At 48.3% G+C, this 21,893-nt stretch overlaps 2 protein-coding genes across 2 annotated transcripts in view; both read left to right on the top strand.

Moving 5' to 3' along the window:
* LOC139049639 ((3R)-3-hydroxyacyl-CoA dehydrogenase-like) overlaps positions 1-21,893 on the top strand; it is a 44,885-nt gene that overhangs the window by 2,954 nt on the left and 20,038 nt on the right. The gene's annotated exons all lie outside the window — the stretch shown is intronic.
* Positions 15,506-16,031, top strand: LOC139049640 (uncharacterized). Its single transcript, XM_070525288.1, has one exon. The coding sequence runs from the start codon at positions 15,506-15,508 to the stop codon at positions 16,025-16,027; it is 522 nt and encodes a 173-aa protein (XP_070381389.1). The 3' UTR covers positions 16,028-16,031.

Here is a 21,893-nt window from a genome sequence, read left to right as displayed (position 1 = left end):
GATTTATTTAGGTACTTTTAAATAATCATCCAAATCCAGAGGTAGCTTTTTATTAATAGAAGCGCCAATAAGACATTTGTAGGCACAGCCAAGGGAGATCTGACTGCAGTGTTTTCAGCGACGTACTAATTGCGTACTCCTTTTTCCGTCTGATAAATGAATGCCGCGAAATATCAAAAGTACCACATTACTGCGCTCCCACCTGTATCATAAAGCACCACACTCGAACAGGCTCCTTCTGAGTTAGCGAGAAGGAACTAGAGGAAATAAAAACATCGTGATCAAGCTAGTGCCCTATCTGCCACGCCCCGGCCGAAGTAACACATGGCGTTTGGTGGTAGTTGAAAACGAGCTGTGATAGTTGCTGTCTTCGCGTAGATAAATTGCACGGATGTTTTTTTTTGTCACAATATTTATCACCGGAATTGCGAATTGACAACGTAAGTTCAAAGGCTTAAAGGTGCGTTTCGTTTCACCCCATTCGCCAGGCCTTTCTCTAATGAGCAGAAGGAAAACATGATCCTGGCCTTGGCAGCTGCAAATGGCAGCAAGAGGAAGGCTGTCAATTTACAGGGTGTCTCAGCTAACTTGGACCAAGATATTGAAAAAAACCTATGAGTTCTTCAGAACAGAAATGGCGTGGATGTTGTTATCGTTTATCTAAACTTACAGTACCAATGTGTTGCTCGTCTTTTTTTTTTGAGTAAACAGCCGAGATAAGTTTATCAACTTTTTTAAAATATAGCTTGAAACGTTCAGGCGTCAATAGGAAAGTTGTGGAGCTCCATAAATATTGCCCAACCCAGGCACTTCCAGGGAGATAGACTTAGCGTGGCCGTTTTTATTCGGCAAAAACGAAACTCCATGGAGGTGGGCAATGATCACAGCCGTGCTAAACCGTGCTTGGTGAAAAACATCGCTCGCATCGCACCTTTCGTGCTGCCCACGATAGAGCTTCGTGTTGTGCTTGGTTCCTACTCTCTTAAGCAAAATGACACCCTATTTCCACACAACAATAATCGTCATCTGTCTTGTCCGCATTTCCTTTCTCTATATATAACGCGTCCAGCCCGGTACTTCCCAGTAACGAATGGCATGCGCGTTATCAGCACGACATAGCATTCCCGACAGGAAAGTAGGGGGCGGGGCATTCTGAAGAAGGGAAACGCAAGCAAGGCAGATGACGATTATTGTTGTGTGGCAGATCTACACCCCAAAGGGTGTACTTTTATCTAAGTGTGTAGTTAAATGCCAGTGGATTCGGGCGGCACTTGCCATACAGTGCGACTCCCGTTTCTGCGGCGATAATTGCACTCTTACGCTAGCAGAATGCATGCAGTGGAAAAGTGACAAGCTAATCAGTTCGAATTTGGGAGCAAGATCCGAACAAGCAAACATGCATTACAACAATGTTGATAACGTCGTGGGAATTACGCTAGTTGTCACACAAGGAAGAATTGTAAACTGACACGGAAGGTTGTTTTTTAGCTTCCTGTCCATTCGTTGTCGTCAGAGAATTTGTAATTTCATATTACTTAGGGTCCTTTTCCACGTCGTACAAAAGTTTCACACAAATGGCTCTTTTTCATGGATAACGGTTGTAGAGATTTATGCGCTGTGTTGTCGGTCTAAAGAATATGTTGAAACAAGTCGCCCTCTGCCATATTGCAGTATTGGCACCGTTTCAGCACGTCCGATATAGCTTTTTTGATGACGCAAGACGGCATTTCGCTGAAGGCCTCAGGAATCTTTGCCTTTAGCGCTTCTGGTGCAGTTGTAGGTTTGCGGTAAACTCGGTCTTTCACATGTCCCCACATGAAGAAGTCAAGAGGTGTCAAGTCCGGTCACCTTGCAGGCCATGCCACTGGCATCGTCAAGCCAGGCTCAGGCGAGGCTGCTGTTGTTAGCTAGTGCACCGTCGTGCTCATACCAAGTTCGCTTTAAAAACGCAAGAGGAAGATCACAGCGAAAAATTTTGAGTAGGCCTTCTAAGGTGTCGTTCACGTACCGCTGAGCAGTGAGCATGCGGTAATAAATATGGGGCCAATAATTATTCCGTCATAGATACCGCACCACACACTGAACGACCATTGGTACTGGTGTCTGGCTTGCGCCACCTAATGCGAGATGCCACCTAATGCGCCAACTAATGCGAAACACAGTTTAGAGTGCGTCTCTACCGTTACTTCAGACAAGCTGCGATTACCCATAAAATTATGGAATATTTCTTAATGTACATTAGCTCATGCTAAAGTAGCTTCAGCATACGAAAGTGCTGCCTACAAATGCTACGAAACTGCTGCATCACAAATTGTGGGTGTTAGCCCACAAGCTCACATCGCAATCGCAACGCATCATGGGCAGCTGATGACTTCGCACATCATAATCATAAATATATGGTCCCCAAAGCAAGTTTATATGACAGTTGAACAGCAATAAAATATGCATTTTATTTAATTATGTTATAGCTGTTTCATGTTTGTGGTTCGAAATAACACGGTGTCTATTTCGCCATTTTGTCAATGTAGAGAGACGTAACATCAATATTATTGCAAAGTTGATGAAAACAAGCACAGACTAATTACCGGCTAGGTTAGTCAAGTACTTCTTGAGCACCTAGGCTCTTACAGGGAAGCCGGCTGGTGCAATTCTAAGAGCGCAGGCACCGTATCCATCGATATTTTCAGGTCTGCCACAAGCCTTCCTGTGAAGCACAGACAGATTTTTTTCATCAACTGGTCCTTCCAAAGCCCACATCCTGCACCAGAATTCCAAATTTTTTCTGTACGCGGGGCGTTCGCGCGCTAAGTAAAATCAGTGTACCTAAGCAGCGGAAATGAAAATACCTAGCACAACTAAAAAAAGGTGGCCACAGCGTGAACCTAAAGCACAGTGTATGGAACGGGTATCAAATGCTACCAGATAGCACATTGAAAAAGGTAAGGAGAAAAACACTAATGCCGGTGATGAACTACTGACAAGTGAATGTCCAGAAGATGAAACACTGCGTAGCGTGTATGTGAAGTGAGGAAGCACGGGAAATGCAGGCACCAGTGCTGGTCATTGACTATGTGTGCTGCAATTTGAACAAACCGACTAACCACCACGGTTTCCAAAACAAAGTACAGGACTCAATGCTTTTCTTCAACCTGCCGGTGCTACGCACATAACCATGTGCATTCTGCCACATGTATACCACAACGTCTTCTCCTCAATACTGTAACATTTCATACGCGATACTGGAAAGATCGTTCGACATAGGCGCCGATAGGTAAATTCTGCATTCTTGTTTAAAAAGCGGAACCAATAACAGACTTTCGTGTCGAATTTCCCACAAGCTGCGATTAGGAAAAAAAATTATTTGCGCTCCCCCAAGCTTATGATGCCTGAAATATTCATCAGGTGCTAATGCCCGCAACATGAACAACAGTCGTGCTTGAGCACATTGGAAACGTTTTATCGAGAGCGCCGCAGCAACCTCGCGACAACCGCATCAATATAACATGCTTCTATGCAAAAATGGCTTACTCAGCCGTATTTTCTGTCCTCTTGTCGCTTTCAGCAAACATTCAGTGCCAATCGGTCTTGAATCTTGCAGGTAAACGAAGCTGCCCATCGGGCGTTCCATCTCTGGCCTCCTTCGAAGTCAATCCTGCTCGGTCACCATACACACACGCACAAAATCACTCATAATAATCCCGATTAACAACTGGAGCGTGGACTACCGATGGGTCACTAGGAAACAAAGAACAGCAAACAAATGCCGGCGACAAACTTTCTTGGTTTTCGGCCATGCGTCATGCTCTCAGCTCTTGGGGTGCGATTGTTCTCAGACCTCAAATACAGCTCCCACTCTATCTACCAGTCGAATGCTCACAGCGGCAGCGTTGCCGAGCTAAAGTTGTGCATAGCGCCATGAAGTCGTTTGATTAGGGAGAAGAATTAACGGAAAGATATATTTGTCTTAAACAATTGCAGTTTTGATAAGCAGATTTAGGAATAGTCTCGATATCACAGGCTTTTCTCGCTCGGTGCGCTTCACTCGAGTCAAGGGCGCATTTTCAAGGCGTTCCTTGGCGGAGGAGAGGTGGAGTAGTGTTTATGAAAAGCAACGGTGCCTTGAGCGAAGGAAGCTCCGTCGCCTCGACTTGGCTGAGTCGAGGAGAAGCGTTGAGTGAAGGCGGGTTTAAGAATTCGGGGGTAACTGGCCGGATGGGGCACTTTCGATGTTGTTCCCGCTTGAAGCGGCATATTCCACCGGCACGTTTTTCGATTGCGAATGAAGCGTGTAGAGATACGATTAGCCCATTTCCAATAGTGAAAAAGTATTGTGTCGTTGAAGTTACCCACTGCTGTTCTGCTAGCGTAGATAAATGCGGTAACAGTGCGCTGTTTGAGCGTATAAGCTCTATGGTACACTCTAAGAAAAGTTTACACCCTTTGAGTCATATCTTGCTACACAACAATAAACGTCATCTGTCTTGTCCGCATTTCCTTTCTTTAACGCTGCGAGCTCAGTACTTCCCAGTAATGAATGGCTTGCGCTTCATCAGCATGATATTGCATTGCCGACAGGAACGTAGCGGGCGCGGCGTTTTCAAGAAAGGAAACGCAAGCAAGGTATATGACCTTTATTGTTGTGTGGCAGATGTACACCCCATAGGGTGCAGCTGTTTGTAGAGTGAGGTGGTGTTTGCGAGCACCATACTCCGTTTCATACATAGCACTCAGTGTTGTGGAAGCTACGCAATAAGTTTGATCATGTTAACCAATGTTAACCAACATTAGCCAACCTATGTTAACCAAGTTAACCAAGGTTAACCAACCACTCTGTATTTCCATCTAGTTTAGTGTTTATTTTATGCGCTGAATGTCTTGTGCTCTGGAATGAGAGCATGAAGGGTGCAGACTCCCTGTCAAGCATCCACTTGTCTTTTGGTCTGCGCCCTAGGCATTTGTCTGAATAAACTCTATGACTCCGCGCGTTCCGTTCAGGCTTCACTGCGCACCAATGGCGTTCGCTCGCACAAGCACGCACGTGCAGCTCCTCGCGGCGGGTTGCAAATAAAAAACCTGAAAAGAAGAACAAAAATAAACATAATCTGAAACAAGTGTCATTAGCAGCCGAATACCACAGGGTGTTCGTTTCTAAGGGTTGAAGTTTGTTTTGTTCAACACTGAGCCTATTTAAAAACACTTGCGCATATTTTAAATTAAAGAAAATCGAACTATCAGTGCGAACGGAGCTACTGAAAGAAGTCTCTCCAGCCTCCACAGCATTGACTGCTACGGAGTATAAGCTAAAACAATATAAAATGCCTTGTACCTGTACGCCAGCCTGCTGCTTAATTCAAGACCGTAACTTGAATAAAACTGCATTTCGTGTAAGCGTAGTTCTAGTGTAGAACAAAAGTCTGTTGATGTTCCTGAGGGCCTGCGGCGTGCCGCTACCAACTATAGAGCACTGGTACCACCAGTCGAGGAATTAAGTGGTATAGTGCGTGGCGAATTAAGCCTGAACGCTTTAATTGTCGCTCGCGATGTTAGCCTGGTGGCATGACGACTATAGCACGGCACGACAAATGCCGAAACATGCCGCGAACTGAAGTTCTCGAATACAGACAAGATACAGAACGCGTTCACAGTAGCAAAGCTGGAAGATTTGACTAAGGCAACCTAAGAAAAATTTTCGGCGCAAGAATATTCTGCAGGAAGCACACGGGATTGCAAAGCTAGCAGGATACAGATCTTTTGGCTATGCCGAAGGGGACACCAGGGCATTAACTACGCTGGTAAAAAGAAACATAACTTGCGTGCAGCACAACACAGGCATAACGCACATTGACAATATTCTATTGGAACTCATCCCACAAAAAAAGACAGGACGTAGCTTATTTATTCTCAACATTTATAGTAACCCCATGCTACATAAACACAAATTCAAGAACCTGTTCCAGAAAACACTCCGACTTGCTGGAGAAAATCCGGTAGTTATAGGAGGAGACTTTAATGCCCCACACACCACGTGGGGATACTCATATACCAGAGCAAAAGGAAGGGACTTATGGAACGACTCGCAAGAATTAGGCCTCACGCTCGTCACAGACCCCGCCACTCCAACCAGAGTAGGCACGGCGCTAAACAGGGACACAACCCCAGACCTAACCTTTACCAAGAATATTGAAAAGGCGACGTGGCACAACACACTGGAAGATTTGGGTAGTGACCACCGCATATTGGAGTTACACGTCAGAGAAGGGCCGAATAGACCCAAGGAACGACAGATCAAATTAGTAGACTGGGAATTGTTTCGTCGAACGCGAGAGAAGACACAACAACGATCAATCGCAGACATAGAACAATGGACTAAGGAGCTCAGTGATGACGTCAAAGCTGCCACAAAAATAGCACCACCTGAATCTAACTTGGATAAATGCGACAGCAGACTTCTCCACATGTGGGAAGCTAAGCAGTCGCTTCAGAATAGAGTTAGCGGTCAGAAGCATAACAGAAACTTAAGAAAGCGCATAGCACTCCTCAACAAAAAAATAGAAGAACATGCTAAGCAATTGACCAAACAACAATGGGACGAGATATGTAATTCCATGGACCGACAATTAAGCACCGGCAAAACCTGGCACATGCTCAGATTCCTGCTTGACCATGACAATAACAAGAAAAATCACATGCAAGCCATTAATAAGTTAATACACGCATATGAGGGTACAGAAGAGGAATTTCTCAATGAATTACAGCAGAAATACTTAAAACAGGCACCCCCTTGCATCTATCCTAGCTACAACGGGAATACAAACGCAAAATTAGACGAGGAACTCACGGAGGCAGAAATCCGCGCGGCCCTACAAAAGTTAAATACCAAATCTGCCCCAGGCCCGGACGGTATAACCAACAAGACTCTCAGGAACCTGGATGATGAATCGATAGCCAAATTAACAGAATACATAAACGAGTGTTGGGTAAAGGGAGAAATGCCAGCTCAATGGAAGAAAGCGACGATAACGCTTATTCCAAAACCTGGTAAGAAGCTTGAGATTGACAACCTCAGACCAATCTCCCTAACATCCTGCGTCGGAAAATTAATGGAACATGTAATTTTAAACAGAGTAGACAACTTCTTAGAGGATAATAACATATACCCAGATACAATGATAGGATTTCGCAAAAATCTTTCGACACAAGATGCGATGGTCCAACTTAAGCATCAGATAATCGATTATAACACGCGCTCGACAAGGGCAATCTTGGGCCTTGATCTTAAAAAAGCTTTCGATAATGCCAACCACGCAACCATATTGGAAAACATCGAACGAATAGGACTAGGGCAACGGACGTATAACTACATCAAGAGCTTCCTATCAGATAGGAAAGCAGTCATCTCCGTCGGAGGGCTCAAGTCGCCCGAGATCGACATAGGGGGGGGCCGGCACGCCGCAAGGCGCTGTCATCTCGCCGATGCTGTTTAATCTCGTCTTGATGGGACTCCCCGAAAAATTAAATCACATAGAGTCCCTGAATCACACAATCTACGCGGACGATATTACTATCTGGACCTGTGATGGCAGTGACGGATGAATAGAACAACGACTCCAGACTGCAATTAACACAGTAGAGGAACACCTCATAGGAACAGGCCTCACATGCTCTGCAGAGAAATCTGAACTTCTATTGTACCGCCCCACACTTAGAGGCAGGCCTCCCAGAGGATACGACAGAAACAAGGCTCATGAGGAAATCAAGCTACACACCAAGAACGGGCGGAATATCCCAATAGTCAACCAGCTCAAAGTGCTGGGTCTGGTAATCGAGAACAAAAGCACAAATAGGGAAACCGTAATGAAGTTAGACACAAAGGTGACAAACACCATGAGATTAATCAAACGAATTACTAACAAGCACCAAGGTATGAAGGAAGAAAGTATCATACGGCTGATACAATCATTCGTAATCAGTCAGATCACATACATAGCAGCCTTCCACAATTGGTTTGCAGCTGAAAAGCGTAAAATTAACAACATGATAAAAAAAGCATACAAACTAGCGCTAGGGATTCCCATCAGTACGAGCACGGATCTCTTGCTAAAGTTAGGACTCCACAACACACTGGACGAACTCATAGAAGCACAACAAACATCTCAAGCAGAGCGACTAACCAAAACCAAAACGGGACGGCATATACTAAGCAAACTAGGAATGAATTATCACAATCTATACGGCGAAAAGATGACGATAACGAGAGAAATTCGTGACAAACTCCTAGTACCAAATATACCCAAGAACATGCATCCAGGTTACAACGACGGCAGACGCAAGAGTAGAGCAGAGAAAATTATCCGAAGCTTTGGGTCAGGCGACAGAGCAACCTTCGTAGACGCGGCTGAATACCCAGACAGAAATAGCTATGTAGCAGTAATCGTAGATCACACCCAAAAACCCCTTACAAGCGTATCAGTTAATACCAAACATTCCGAGACCGCAGAGGAGGTAGCCATTGCACTAGCATTGGTCTCCACGAATGCTCAGTACATCATTAGCGATTCTCAAGCGGCCATTAGAAATTATGCAAAAGGTAGGATCTCTCCTGAGGCATGGCATATCATCAGAGTCAATGAAGCAAAGTTCTCCAATGCAGAGAAGAACGGCAGGCAATTGATCTGGTTCCCAGCGCATACGACTCCAGACATTCCCGCAGTCAACCTCAACGAGGTAGCACACCGCGAAGCTCGAGGTCTTACTCGCCGAGCTGAGCAAAGAGTGACTTCCATCGGTCAGGAGAACGCGGAGGAGGAAATCTGGAGAGAAAAAGATGTATTAACAATATTTAGTGACATTACCAAATTCTATCAAAATCGGAGGCGAGTATTACCACCGCCTCACACTAAACTGATCAGAGCTGAGTCCGTTACTTGGAGGCGACTACAAACAGAAACTTATACGAGTCCCGTGCAACTAAAAACTTTCTACCCCGATATATACGAGAGCGATATGTGCAAGCTATGCAAGTCTGTTAGAGCCACCCTTCAACACATGATGTGGGGATGTGAAATATATCAAAATAAAATGGCAGTCTCCCCAGAAAATCTACGGGTGCGGTGGTCGGCCGTGCTGCTCAGCTCAGAACTCCAAGACCAACTTTGGGCCGTCCAGCGAGCCAAGGAAGCCACACAGGAGCAGCAGCTCCCAGTGGCCATCTAGGCGGCCCCAGGCCCGGGCCTCTCAATCGCCGGATTCCAAATAAAGTTATCGCATCGCATCGCAAGAGTATTCTTACAAAAAAAAAAGCGTGTTTACGAACCTAAAACCATTCCTGAGATTAGCAAGTTCGCAATGCCGGCCACTGCGAAGACGAATGTTTTAGTCGACAAAAGGCTTGTATGTAATGCTAGCAAACGCGCGAACTTCAGTACTTCCGCCGACCGTAAGCTTAAGTCGATTCGCAAATCTTGAACTGTCCTAGCTGCCGATGTAAGAAGAAATCTCTACAGTAAGGAGGTAGCAATTTTAAGACAATAAATATGTCTATCTGTGCCGCAGACGCTTACGCACATACGCGATAGAACATGCTCTTGAGGCTGACTGGCCATAGGCCACAACTGATAGCCGAGGATGGCACGTGCTTTCATCTTTCTGAAGCACCGACCCTCACAGTTCGGCCAAACAAGTCGGTGTGTGAACACGAAACATTTAGAACACGGAATGTCACTGGGGGGACCCATTCATTCTCACATTAAAAGTCATTGTCCAGGTTATGGGTGCCTGCAGCTTTTCAGAGACCCTACAGTTCGCTCTCACCATAAGAATCAGCTGACCAAGGGAAATAGTCAAAGCTTTCCACATTAACAAAAGTAAGAAGGGTTATATTAGTCAACCTTATGTTCTAGTGTAAACCCTTGAGGTGACTTTTTTGGAAGGGCACAAGAATAAATTTGTTAACCATAAAATAAAATGCGTTATGGTTGCAACGGTTGGAGCACACGGTGTTAAATGTGTTGCCTATCTTTAACGCCTGAGTGTGCGCGTGTACATGGTTTTAAAAGTACTTCTAATCTTGTTTTGCTGTTCGAGGGTGCACCGGTATATACCTAAATATAAAGTATTTTTTTCTAAAATAAAGCAGTTGAATATGCAGCGAGTGTGGTGCACTCTTGTGTCTCTCAGCTTTGTCCTGGTCAGTGCGCTGCTTCATCCACACGGTGCTGAAGAAGGATCGAAAACGCGCTCGTGTGGTTGTTCCGCCATCGCGGCTCTACCTTCCCTCTGTTTATATTCCGCTAATACATTTCCCAATAAGTTTGCCTACTCTTTTTTAATTCGATAGCTTGCACCTAGGCATAATACAAAAATGTTGAAAGTAGACGGACAGATTCGAATCGTGCAAAAAATCTAGAAGTGAACGATGAATGAATTAATTCAACGTTCAAGGCCGGGTGGGTGGCCAGGCAGAAGGCCTGTTGCCCGGAGGTAGCGGAGACGCCTTCGATGAAGTCCTGGGCGCGTCCATAGCAGGTGTGTCACTGTCACATTCTGGATTTTTGTGTCCCAAAATAGGCACGATGCTCCCTAAGGACCATGGTACTGTTGCGGTCAGACAGCGGTCACCGACGAGGTGAGCGTGACCCCGACACGTAGCCTCCTTAACGTAACCTCCTCTCGGCGGGTTACCCTACCATGGAGGTCTGATCAACACGGAGTTATAAGAGCTCTTTTGGTACGTCGGAGGTTTTCCTTTTCCCGGATCAGTCGTCTGCAGGTGTTTTCAGGAAAATTCGGTACTAGGTAAGTTATATTCTGTTGGTGGGTTAACAAATCTGCTTTAGGGAGAGCTGGCAGGGCTGCTCGAAGCACCCACTGGACGCATATCAGGACATTCATAGAGGCCGCAAGACGGTGAATGCTATCTGAGAGTAGAGTGAACCGAGATAGCCTACGTATGTCGTGGATGGCTTGAGTCGAGTCTGTGCGAATGATAAGAGTATCGAACAGCTTGAACAGTAGGTAGCAACGCTGCCAAGCCGCCTCGTATGCGGCAAGCTCGGCGAGATAGGCCGATGGTGCAGGATCGACAACAAACGAGCATGTCTGGCCTGCCTGTGGTATCAATGGACACACGAGAGCTGTGAAAATTATTATGCCATTGACACTGACATATTTGTATGCCACAAGACTCCCATCGTCGTGATTATGATTCGCGCGACGAAGGCGGGAAACTTGGGCATTCTCCTAGCCAGGGACCCAGCCATACGGATGACCAATAGGATTATTGTCACTTAATTGTGCCATATTCCACGGATGCACACGGGTCTCGTAGAAGCTGGATTGTCTATTTGGTGTCCCATGTACCAGGCAAGTGGAGCAGCCAAGCAGACATTTTCTGGCTTTAGGGCGCGCGCGCATCGACGTTTGTGCATGAGTTCGTCGATGGTGTTCAGTTGGGACTCGGAATGCAGGGTTGGCAACAGAGTGAGACATGGTAGTCCCGTTATGGATCGCATGCCTTCGTGATTAATAGAATCGAGGCGAGCCCATTCGTCTATCGTGATATGATGAAACTGGGCTCTGTAGACGAGTCATGGTTGCAATACAGAACGGAAAGAAGGCGAGTCATGTTGGTGCTCACTCCGGCAGGTTTCTTTGCAATACGATACATCAACAGTATTGTTCCTGCGGCCTGTTGCTTTCAATTCTTGATCCATGGTCCCCCAGATCCGGAGGAATCCAATTCAGGGCTGAGTGCACTGAGAGTTGAAGCTTCGTGTAGTGGCGGTTGGTCCAGAATTAACTGAAGAGGGCACAGTGCCAGTCGACGGCGCCCATACTTAGTAAAGCGATGAGTGCCCATACTTGTTTGCTACTGACATGTACGTCGTCTTTCCCTTGGAAATTTCAAGCCCTCTCTGAGTACATCAGTTGTGCGTCATGTTTAGGGCCTCTTGGAGAGCTTGTTCTCCTGGGGGCAGATTTCAGGATGATCTTGCCAAACAGTGATGCCATCTGTATGCATTATGTAGTGTGCGTTATATATGGTCGCTAGTTTCTAAGCTGGTGGAAGGAAAACAATGTTGAAAAGACTGGTGCGAGCACAGATCCTTGAGGGACACCCAGATGTGCGACGTACGGATCTGCTGCTTGGCCACCCAGGCGAATTGAGAAGGTGCGAGTGCGCAGGAAGGCTTCGACGAATGTGCAGACACGGCTAATGAACTGAAGCCACTGAAGAATCCCAACAGTTGCTTTGTGACTCACATGGTCATACGCTATCTGAATATCATAATGCAAAGAAGGGGTAAGGTCTGCAGACTTGGGCACAAGCGAAGAGACGTGGACAACACGAACGCCGACTATCAACTGAAGGGAGCACTGAGGCGAAAAAAGAAAGACGACACAAAACTGCTGTGATGTACATCAAGAACAACAATTTTACTGACTGTCCGCATGAGTGTGGTATATAAAGATCACTTTAGCTGTGCCCATTTCAACGTAGGGCAAACGGGGATGTGTATCAATCAGAGGCTAGTGGAACATAAAAGGTCGTTAACCAGCGGATCAGCTTCTAATTTTTTCTTACATTGCAAATACTGCCAAGCTTGTAACTGCACGCCTGAGTTAGATGAATGCGCGATATTGCACAGGCATAGCAAAGAAGATACGTGTCTAATGGTGGAGGCATGGCATATCTATAATGGTGGAAGTGCGTACGTGAGTGAGCTTTCAATTACCTTACATAAGGAACAGCTCAAATGCCTTAACAGTTACCTCTGACGTAAACCGATACGTGTGCTCGATTGACACGTGGTGCTACCATTCCAGAGCTGGCGCAGATGATTTTTGTGTCTTCTTTCTTTTTTCGCGTCAGTGCTCCCTTCAGTTGATACTCGATGTGCGTCTTGTGCACTTCTCTTCTCTCGTGTCCCTGTTTGAGCGGCTTACCCTTTCATTTCATTATGAATCCTTACGAACTAGCTCAGCTTTCTGTCGTTTTAAGCTACGAATAACCATTGCCATAACGGCCAAATTCGTCGGGAGCGGCCTCCGTTGAGAACCATAAGAGAAAGGTACGCAATGTCATCTTCTGCGCCCAGATGAGCACAGAGCCGATTTGGCCAGGATGATACTAGGAGTATCGCTCGAGTCAGCATGTGATACCTGTCACGAGCATATGCTCCATGTGCTTGCCTAACGTTGAGGTTAGCGCTATTAGGCGCATGTGAGCGATACTGTTTTGGGGCTTCCCGGGTTTTGGAAACGGGACAATTTCTGCATGCCGCCAAGAATCAGGGATGGCTCCAAGTTTCGTTTATGGGCCCCAATAGCACATCGAGAACCTTGCCTTCCGTGTTTTCATGAAATTCACGCGGTATGCCATTGGGTCCTGGGGCCTTGCATGGTTTCAACAGGTATATTGCAGCTAAAAAGTTTGTCATAGTAAAGGCAGCTTGCATACCCTCGATGTCAGAGAGCCTACGAGGCGTGTCTGCGTCCGCGGAAAGGCAGTTTTGAACAACGAAGGGAGGCGGTGCTGTGTCCAAAGCAGGAAAAAGGGCGTGGGCGACAGTTTTCGCGAATAGTGCTGGTGTGTGGCCCAATGCTAAGAGTGCGCAGGCTGCGGGTTCTGCAGCACGCCGACCACTTCCATTACTCGGAAGGTGCGCTAAATAGAGGCATTGGACGAAGATGGTCCGAGCGAAGAGCGCCAGTTCATCCAGTGTCCACGTTTTGAGCGGTGTACAAGGCGCCGAGCTACTGCTTTGAGGCGTTGGGCATCTAGCCGAGGGGTATTTGATGTGGGATAACGTTCTGATGCCAGTTCTCCTTGGTGGCGAGACGCTTAGAAACGCAGAAATTGCAAATATGGAGCGGTTCGCTATTCATAAACCCTTCACGTACGTGTTGCCTCAACTAACGCCGCACTAAGACAATGGGACGGTATATTACATACGGCGGTTCGTGAGTGCAGGGCACAACACACAGCGAGAAAGCCATTGAGAACTGACATTGTCTACATCCCTTCTATACCAGGGTGTGCAAATAATTTACAAACACACAAAATACAAGTATGTATAACACACGTAAACAAGTCTAGAACAGGCTCTGTGGTTCCATTTTACTCATCCGTGTCTACGCGGCAAAGTTCGCGGTGAAAGAGTGCCCGCTCTCACCCGACGGGCGACCTACTCGTGCGCAATACCATGGCGCTGTCCTCACTGTACTCCAAATGCCCAAAGCCGTGTCGTCTATTGGAGTTCCCACACCCCGGATCCGGGAAAAAGGGTGAAGTCGTCGCTCACCACTCTCGGTTCGAGGAGTGTGACAGGCTCGTTGGCGGCGAGCTCTGCGTGTTCCTGCCATCGTAACAGGGTTGGAAGCACTGCTGGCGGCCACGTGAACTGCAGCAGTGTTCGGTTTTGGCGGCGGCTCTCAGGTGGGACCGCAGGCATGGCCACCAATGCGGACCGTTAGCCGCTCGTGCTTGGGCTGCCCGGCTTTGCGATCGAGACGTACCGGTAGCCGTCTCAATCGCTTCTAGAACAGGTCCCACCAGGTCGTCACCGTCCCGTGCTCGTTTTGCCGAGCCGTCCAATTGCGAACCATGGTAGGCGCTCTCCTCGCGTACCGCCCGCCACGCACCAGCGCGCACTCTTTCTTTTCTTCCTTGTCCCCTCGTCCCGCACGAACACCCCTCTCGTCACAGATGGGTCCCGCATGGAGTTGGATACAGTGTTTTCTGATGCCGCCGTGAATCAATCCCAGTCCACTCTTGACATAGTAGGTGCAGGCAGCCTCCTCCGCCCGAAGATAAGCCAAGGTGAATCGGATGATGGTCACTACCCCAGCAGTCGGGTTCACATGACCACGAGACGGTCGTCCTTCCTAGCCTACAAGATAAGTCCGGTGAATGCCGGCGCGCGAAGGTGGTCACGTCAATGGGTAGGCACTGGCACAATATTATGCAAAGTGAATTAAACGCCTATGAATGTGTCCAACACACACGTAACACATGCACTGGAAATGGCGTAACCCCATTTGGTGTAGGGCGTGTTAAAACCTCCTTTTTGTTGTATACTGATATCGCGTGTCACACTACATTTTCATGATAATCGCTTATCGGCCACGCAAGCAGCAGTCGGCAGATCACATGTTCTTCACCCTATAAAAAGGGTACGGCACCAATAAACGTTGCCTGTTCCACCCTGGCGTCCGGCTGATACGCTACAGTTAATAATAATATATGGGGTTTTACGTGCCAAAACCACTTTCTGATTATAAGGCAGGCCGTAGTGGGGGACTCCGGAAATTTTGACCACCTGGGGTTCTTTAACGTGCACCTAAATCTAAGTACACGGGTGTTTTCGCATTTCGCCCCCATCGAAATGCGGCCGCCGTGGCCGGGATTCGATCCCGCCACCTCGTGCTCAGCAGTCTAACACCATAGCCACTGAGCAACCGCGGCGGGTGATACGCTACAGTTGGCGACGAGGAAGCGGCGGCGATGGCCGTCGGCAGGATTGGCAAGTATCATCTCGGCACAAACGCGTCATGGGACGAATACGTCGAGAGGCTAGAAATGTTCTGCGAAGCTAACAAGATAGCGAAAGAAGAACAGAAAAGAGCCGTCCTGCTGAGTTGTTGCGGCGAAGAAGCGAACAGGCTCATCGTGACTCTGGTGAAGCCAGCAAGACCGACAACAGCAACCTACGAGGAAATTAGGACGGCGGTTCGCAAGCAACTGCATCCAAGGCCTTCAGAGCTATACGCAAGGTTTTTGTTCTACAATAGAAACCAGGCTGCCGAGGAATCAGTTGCGGACTACGTCACGGCGCTTCGGAAGCTAGCCGAAGACTGCGGTTTTGGCGACGTGCAGCTCCCGTTGGACATCATGATGCGAGATCGTTTCGTATGCGGCCTCCAGAACGAAGCAGTTCAACAGCGACTTCTCGCAGAACACGACCTTACGTTCAACGTTGTGTACGACATGGCCGCGACCGCAGAAGCGACAGCCAAGCAACAATGAGACATACGGATGCACGGCCGGGACGAGGCGAAGGACTGCCAGGGCATGAAACAAGCAACCCGCACGAAGCAAGACGCCATGGCAGAGGGATCTAGTTGCTACTGTTGCAACGGTAAGCACGCTCCGCATTTATGCAGTTTTAGAAAAGCGGCATGCTTCAAATGCAAAATGGTTGGACATATTGCGAGGGCTTGTCGTTCAAAAGACGAAAGTAGAGTGGCCGGAAGATGCCTGAGCAAAAGAGGAAAGTTGAAAAGAGCAAGGGCGTGTACGAAATGAGTGCATTGTTTTCACTTTGCGAAGTGAATGAGCAAGAACAGAAGTTTATGGTTAAAGTACAGATACAAGGACAAGAAGTCCCGATGGAGGTTGATTCCGGAGCATCGTGCTCAATTCTGAGTGAAGATACATTTAGAGTAATCGAGAGAAATCGGGGTGAAATACCACTCCAAGATTCTGGAACAACTCTCGTAACCTGGTCAAAGGAGGCGTTACCACTGCTGGGTCGAGCAACCGTCTTGGTAGAATTCAAGGGCCGGAAGGCAAAGCTGCCATTGTTGGTAGTAAAGAATCGAGGCAACAGCCTGATTGGGCGAAACTGGTTTAGGCCGTTAGGCATTTGCTTGCGGGGAATCGAGCAAGTAAACGCGGAAGACGTGCCCTCACGATTTTCCGAGGTGTTTCGCAGGGACCTTCCTGGCTTCAACGGACCACCAATTCACATCGAACTGAAAGACGACGCTCAGCCAGTGTTTCTCAAAAGTCGACTAGTTCCACTGGCCCTCAAGGACGACGTGGGCAAGGAAGTGGATCGCTTGGTGCAACAAGTGGTATGGGAACCCATCGCGTACTCCAACTGGGCCACGCCACTGGTAGTGGTAAGAAAAAAGGACGGAACTTTACGCCTGTGCGGTGACTACCGTAGCACCGTAAACAAAGCTACTAAATGCAGCGGGTATCCTTTGCCCACTTCCTCTGAAATGCTTGCAGCTCTGGGTTCAAGCAAATTTTTTACAAAGCTAGATCTAGCTCAAGCTTATCAACAGCTAACGCTAGACGACGAATCGGCTGAAGTGCTCACAGTTAACACGATAAAGGGACTGTACAAAGTCAAACGGCTGCCGCTTGCAATTTCGGTGGCGCCTGAGTATTTCAACGAGTCATTGATACGCTGTTAGCAGGCATTCCCGGCGTGAAAGCCTATCTTGATGATATCTTGATTTCTTGCCGTAACGTGGAAGAGCCCGCCGAGAGATTAGAAAACGTGCTATCGCGTCTTCAGAATGCGCAGTTAAGAGTAAACAAAGACAAGTGCGAATTCAAAAGCCGAGCATTGAATTCTTGGGTCACAGGATTGACGCCACGGGAATACATCCGAGCCGAAGCAAGACTGACGCCATCCATAAAGCGCCTGCACCCACAAGCAAAAAGGAGCTGCAAGCGTTCTTGGGGTTACTAAATTTTTACACCACTTTTCTCAAAGGCAAGAGTGAAGTGGCAGAATCCCTCTATCGACTGCTCGACCATGACCACGAATGGAAGTGGACAGGTGAGCACCAACGTGCGTTTGAGAGACTAAAAAAATTGCTTAGCTCCGACTCTGTACTTGTGCCCTATGACACCAAGCGTCCTTTAATTTTGTGCTGCGACGCATCTCCTGTGGGAGTGGGGGCAGTGATAGCCCATCATACGACTGACGGGAAGGAACAGCCCATAGCGTATGCTTCCCGGACGCTTGGAGCCAGTGAACGTAATTATGCTCAGATTGATAAAGAGGGCTTAGCTGTTGTCTTTGGCGTGAAACGGCTCCACCAGTACCTTGCTGGGCGAGAATTTACGGTCATAACGGACCACAAGCCATTACTGGGCCTGTTTAACACGGACAAGAAGGTGCCTGAAGTTGTGTCGCCCAGAATGCTCCGTTGGATTTTATGTTTGTCTGCGTATAACTACAACCTTCCGTACAGGCGAGGCCAAGAAATCTCCAACGCCGACGCACTCAGTCGTCTGCCAGCTCCGGGAGACGAAGACGAGCCAAAGCTACCTGGGGACGTGCTCCTCTTGGAAGCGGTCGAGTGTGCACCGCTGCAGGCGGCAGACATCGCTGCGCCGATCAAGAAGGACAAAGTATTACCCATGGTAAAGGAATGGATCCTTAGTGGCTGGCCGTCAACACAACTGGACAGCAAGTTCGCGCCTTACGAGGTGAGGAAGACGGAGTTGTCGTTGCATCATGATTGCATACTGTGGGGGAATCGCGTTGTAATTCCGAACGCAGCAAGAGAAAGTGTGCTTCAACTCCTACATGCAAATCACCCTGGGATGAGTGCTATGAAAGCGTCAGCTAGAGGGCTCATGTGGTGGCCGAAAATGGACCACGAAATTGAAGAGTTTGTACGACACTGTCAGCCATGTCAGAGTAACCGGCAAAGCGATCCCAAGGTTCCAGTGCATTTTTGGATCAAGCCAGATCAACCTTGGAGTCGCCTACACATTGATTTCGCTGGTCCAGTTAATGGAGAAGTATGTTTAATTGTGGTAGACGCGTACAGCAACTGGGCTGAGGTCGAAATCATGTCATCCATGAAAGCTACAGCTGTCGTCACCAGCTTAAGGAAGATGTTTGCGACACACGGTGTGCCAGACGTTATCGTTTCGGATAATGGCACAGCATTCACTAGCTCGGAGTTGCAAACGTTTTTAAAGTGCAATGATGTGCTTGCTATTTTCACTGCTCCTTACAATCCCACCAGTATGGTAGGGCGGAGATAATGGTAAGAGAAGTTAAAGAAGCGTTAAAGAAGCAACAGGAAGGTTCAGCGCAGTGCAAGATTTCGCGGTTCCTGTTCAAACAGCACACGACGCCGCATTCGGTCACGGGGAAATCTCCGGCAGAATTGATGTTCGGGCGAAGGCTGAGGACAGCCTTGGACAGACTTCATCCGGACCGGCAACACGCACCTGAACCGCAACGCCTGGAGATTAAGAGGTTCCATGTCGGTGACGCGGTCTATGCTAAAAGCTTTTGTCCAGGTCCAAGGTGGAAGGCGGCCACGGTTGTGGCAGTGCGAGGCCCGGTGTCGTACATCGCCCAGCTGGACAACGGCGAACGCCATCACAGGCACCGGAACCAGTTGAGGAGCGCCTGGACGAGGCTCGAAGCCGATCCAGTCTCAAGTGCAGACTACCACGTCAGGCTGCCTCCTACTGCCAGACGAACACAACAGCTGCCGGTCAGCACGGAAGAGGCCACAAGGGCAAGACCGGGCCAAGCTACCCAAGACCCGGTCGAGACGCGAAGTTCAACACGCGTTAGACGGCCTATCGCACGTTATGGCATTGATGACTAACCAGACATTTCGCAATTGTGTAATGGATCTTAGGGGAAAGGAATGTTGTATACTGATATCGCGTGTCACACTACATTTTCATGATAATCGCTTATCGGCCACGCAAGCAGCAGTCGGCAGATCACATGTTCTTCACCCTATAAAAAGGGCACGGCATCAATAAACGTTGTCTGTTCCACCCTGGCGTCCGGCTGATACGCAACACTTTTACAATAAAGAGGCAACCAGGGTGTTTCTGTCGTAGGTGCGCCAACCAGCAGAGAAACAACAGAGCCGCACGACTGCTGCAGGGGCCAGCATAGTACGAAATGATGATAACGTCCGTCTGTTAGAGACAAGCCGATACGGTCATGACTTCTTGGCATAAAGTACACTACCGCGAAAGATCAATGCGGGTCTGATGAAGAGTGGATCTTAGATAAGCTGCCGCCTTTCCTGGAGGCACATCGGGCGTAGCACTACTACGGTGCAACATTGAAGGTGATGAGTATGCCACAAATCCTGAAATGGCTGCAGGCTGGTGGAATCTTGAAGCAATAGAGCCCAGACATGCACCTTCCTATATCTGAGACGCTGGCGGAGCTCTCCGACCTTCCGAGTGATGCGGCGGCAGTTCCACTGCAAAATGCCTTCTGGTACACTTGAAGACGTAGCAGCCATCACAGGTTAAGATTGGCCAGTAGAACCGAGGTGAGATACTGGAGCTGTGGCACAACGAAGCGGAAAAGTTCTTGGGGTGATAGAGGTTTCTACATAGATGCCGGGTTAGCCATATGCGCAGGAATAGACGTCCACGACGAATTTGACGATCACGCTCCGTCATGACGATGCCGCAGCGCTGTAGGTGTTCTTTGAGACGTTGGATTTTCTTTTCAAGGGTGGCAAGGCGGCTGACGATCTCGAACTCTTCGTTCCCCAAGGGAAGCCGCGTGTCTTCTATCGATTGTTATGTCTGTTGTGGTCGTAAAGTGGGCGACTCAACAGCTGCGCTAAATATAGGAGTGGCAGCACCACTTGTCGCTGTACTTCCTATTGTCACCTGGCTCTTACAGCGAGGTGGCAACGGCGTAACCATTCTACACAGAAATTTATTTCATTGATGGATCTGGAGGGGTCCTTGCTGGCTGTCGAGGATGGCGTTGTCGAGCTTTCTTAGTGGCCTTCAACTTCGTAGGGCACGTCGTGGAAGCGATGTCATGATGGTTCGTTTGGCTTAGGCCCCATCTAAATGGCGTTCATGGTTCGGGCTCCATACTTTTGTCCTTGGGTGGGTAGGGTAAGAATGACTTCATGTGTCCCTTTCTAAAGCAAAAGTAGCAATACACAACGGAAGGCCTTAAGGGACGCGGGTGCTGCACGTAGCCGTGCATTTGGAGAATTAGGACCTTGAAGGGTGATTAGGCATGCACAACCTCTGTCCATGTAGTGAACTGCCATGACGTTGTCTGTGGGACACGAAAGTTCCTGCAGAAGCCTTTAGGCTTCTCCGTCATGGTCAATGCCATTAACCATGTAATGCCTAAATCAGCACCACTGGCGCAGTACGCCTGGACTCGAAGGGCACATTCTTCTGAGACTTGTATCTGTTGCAGGTCTTCGAGCCTATAGACTAATGCCATAGCAGGCACCCATGGTGAGACTGTATTAGTAGGTTTGTGTAGAGCTAAACCTTGAAATTGGGAAGTCTCGAGGCAGGCGTCCAGGGCCGCTTGAATTATACGGTTGGGCAGTGTGGACATGTCATATCTAGCACGAGACTTCATAACCACTTTTTACCACGATGTCGTTGGCGACACCGGAGACGTATGTGTCGGTCGGGCGGGCAGGCCTTGTGATGAGCGAGGTCTTTTCAACGCTGCTGGGGCTACATCTTCATCCGATAGAAGGCCACTAGCTTCCGTCATTCTCTCGGACGAGGTGTGCGCCGTAACAGCAAGGTTTTTGTTGTCCACGCTGGTGGTATCCATCCTCAGGGTACCGCCGTCTCTCGTTGTACTTGCTTCCGCGAAGAAGCTGCTCCTGGCTTAGATGGCAGTTGCACCGGCAATGTTCCTCTTCCTCGACGCAGTGAACAGCAGCTTGGATGGATGGCGCTGATGCGGTGAGTGCCGCGGGGGCACTCGCACTCGCGAAGCCGCGAAAGAACTCGAGTAGTACGATGCAGCAGGAGGGTGTAGATCACGACGGACCGTGAAGGTAGGCGCCAGTAGTAATTAGGAACAGCCAAAGAGGTCCATAAACAAGAGAGTTCCAGTAGCGGAAAAAGAAACTGCAAATGGGGTCCAAATCCGGAGCTACGGAAAAACACGGCCGAGCAGCACTAGCGCATAAACCACCCCCTGCCTAATCTTATCCCCGTCACATTTAGATGCCGATCACAATTAAATTGGCACTTCATGCAAGTTTTCAACAACGACGTCACGATGATGTCCTGTGGAAAGCTCCAGTGCGATAAGGTTTAATGGCATTCGCGACGTTTATTGCGGGTGCGATGGAAAGCTTCAGTGTGTGAGACA

Source organism: Dermacentor albipictus, chromosome 9 (assembly GCF_038994185.2).
Source record: "Dermacentor albipictus isolate Rhodes 1998 colony chromosome 9, USDA_Dalb.pri_finalv2, whole genome shotgun sequence".
NCBI classification, from domain to species: Eukaryota; Metazoa; Arthropoda; class Arachnida; order Ixodida; family Ixodidae; genus Dermacentor; species Dermacentor albipictus.
Note: the sequence above shows the minus strand (reverse complement) of the source record. Positions and strands in the feature narration are given on the sequence as shown.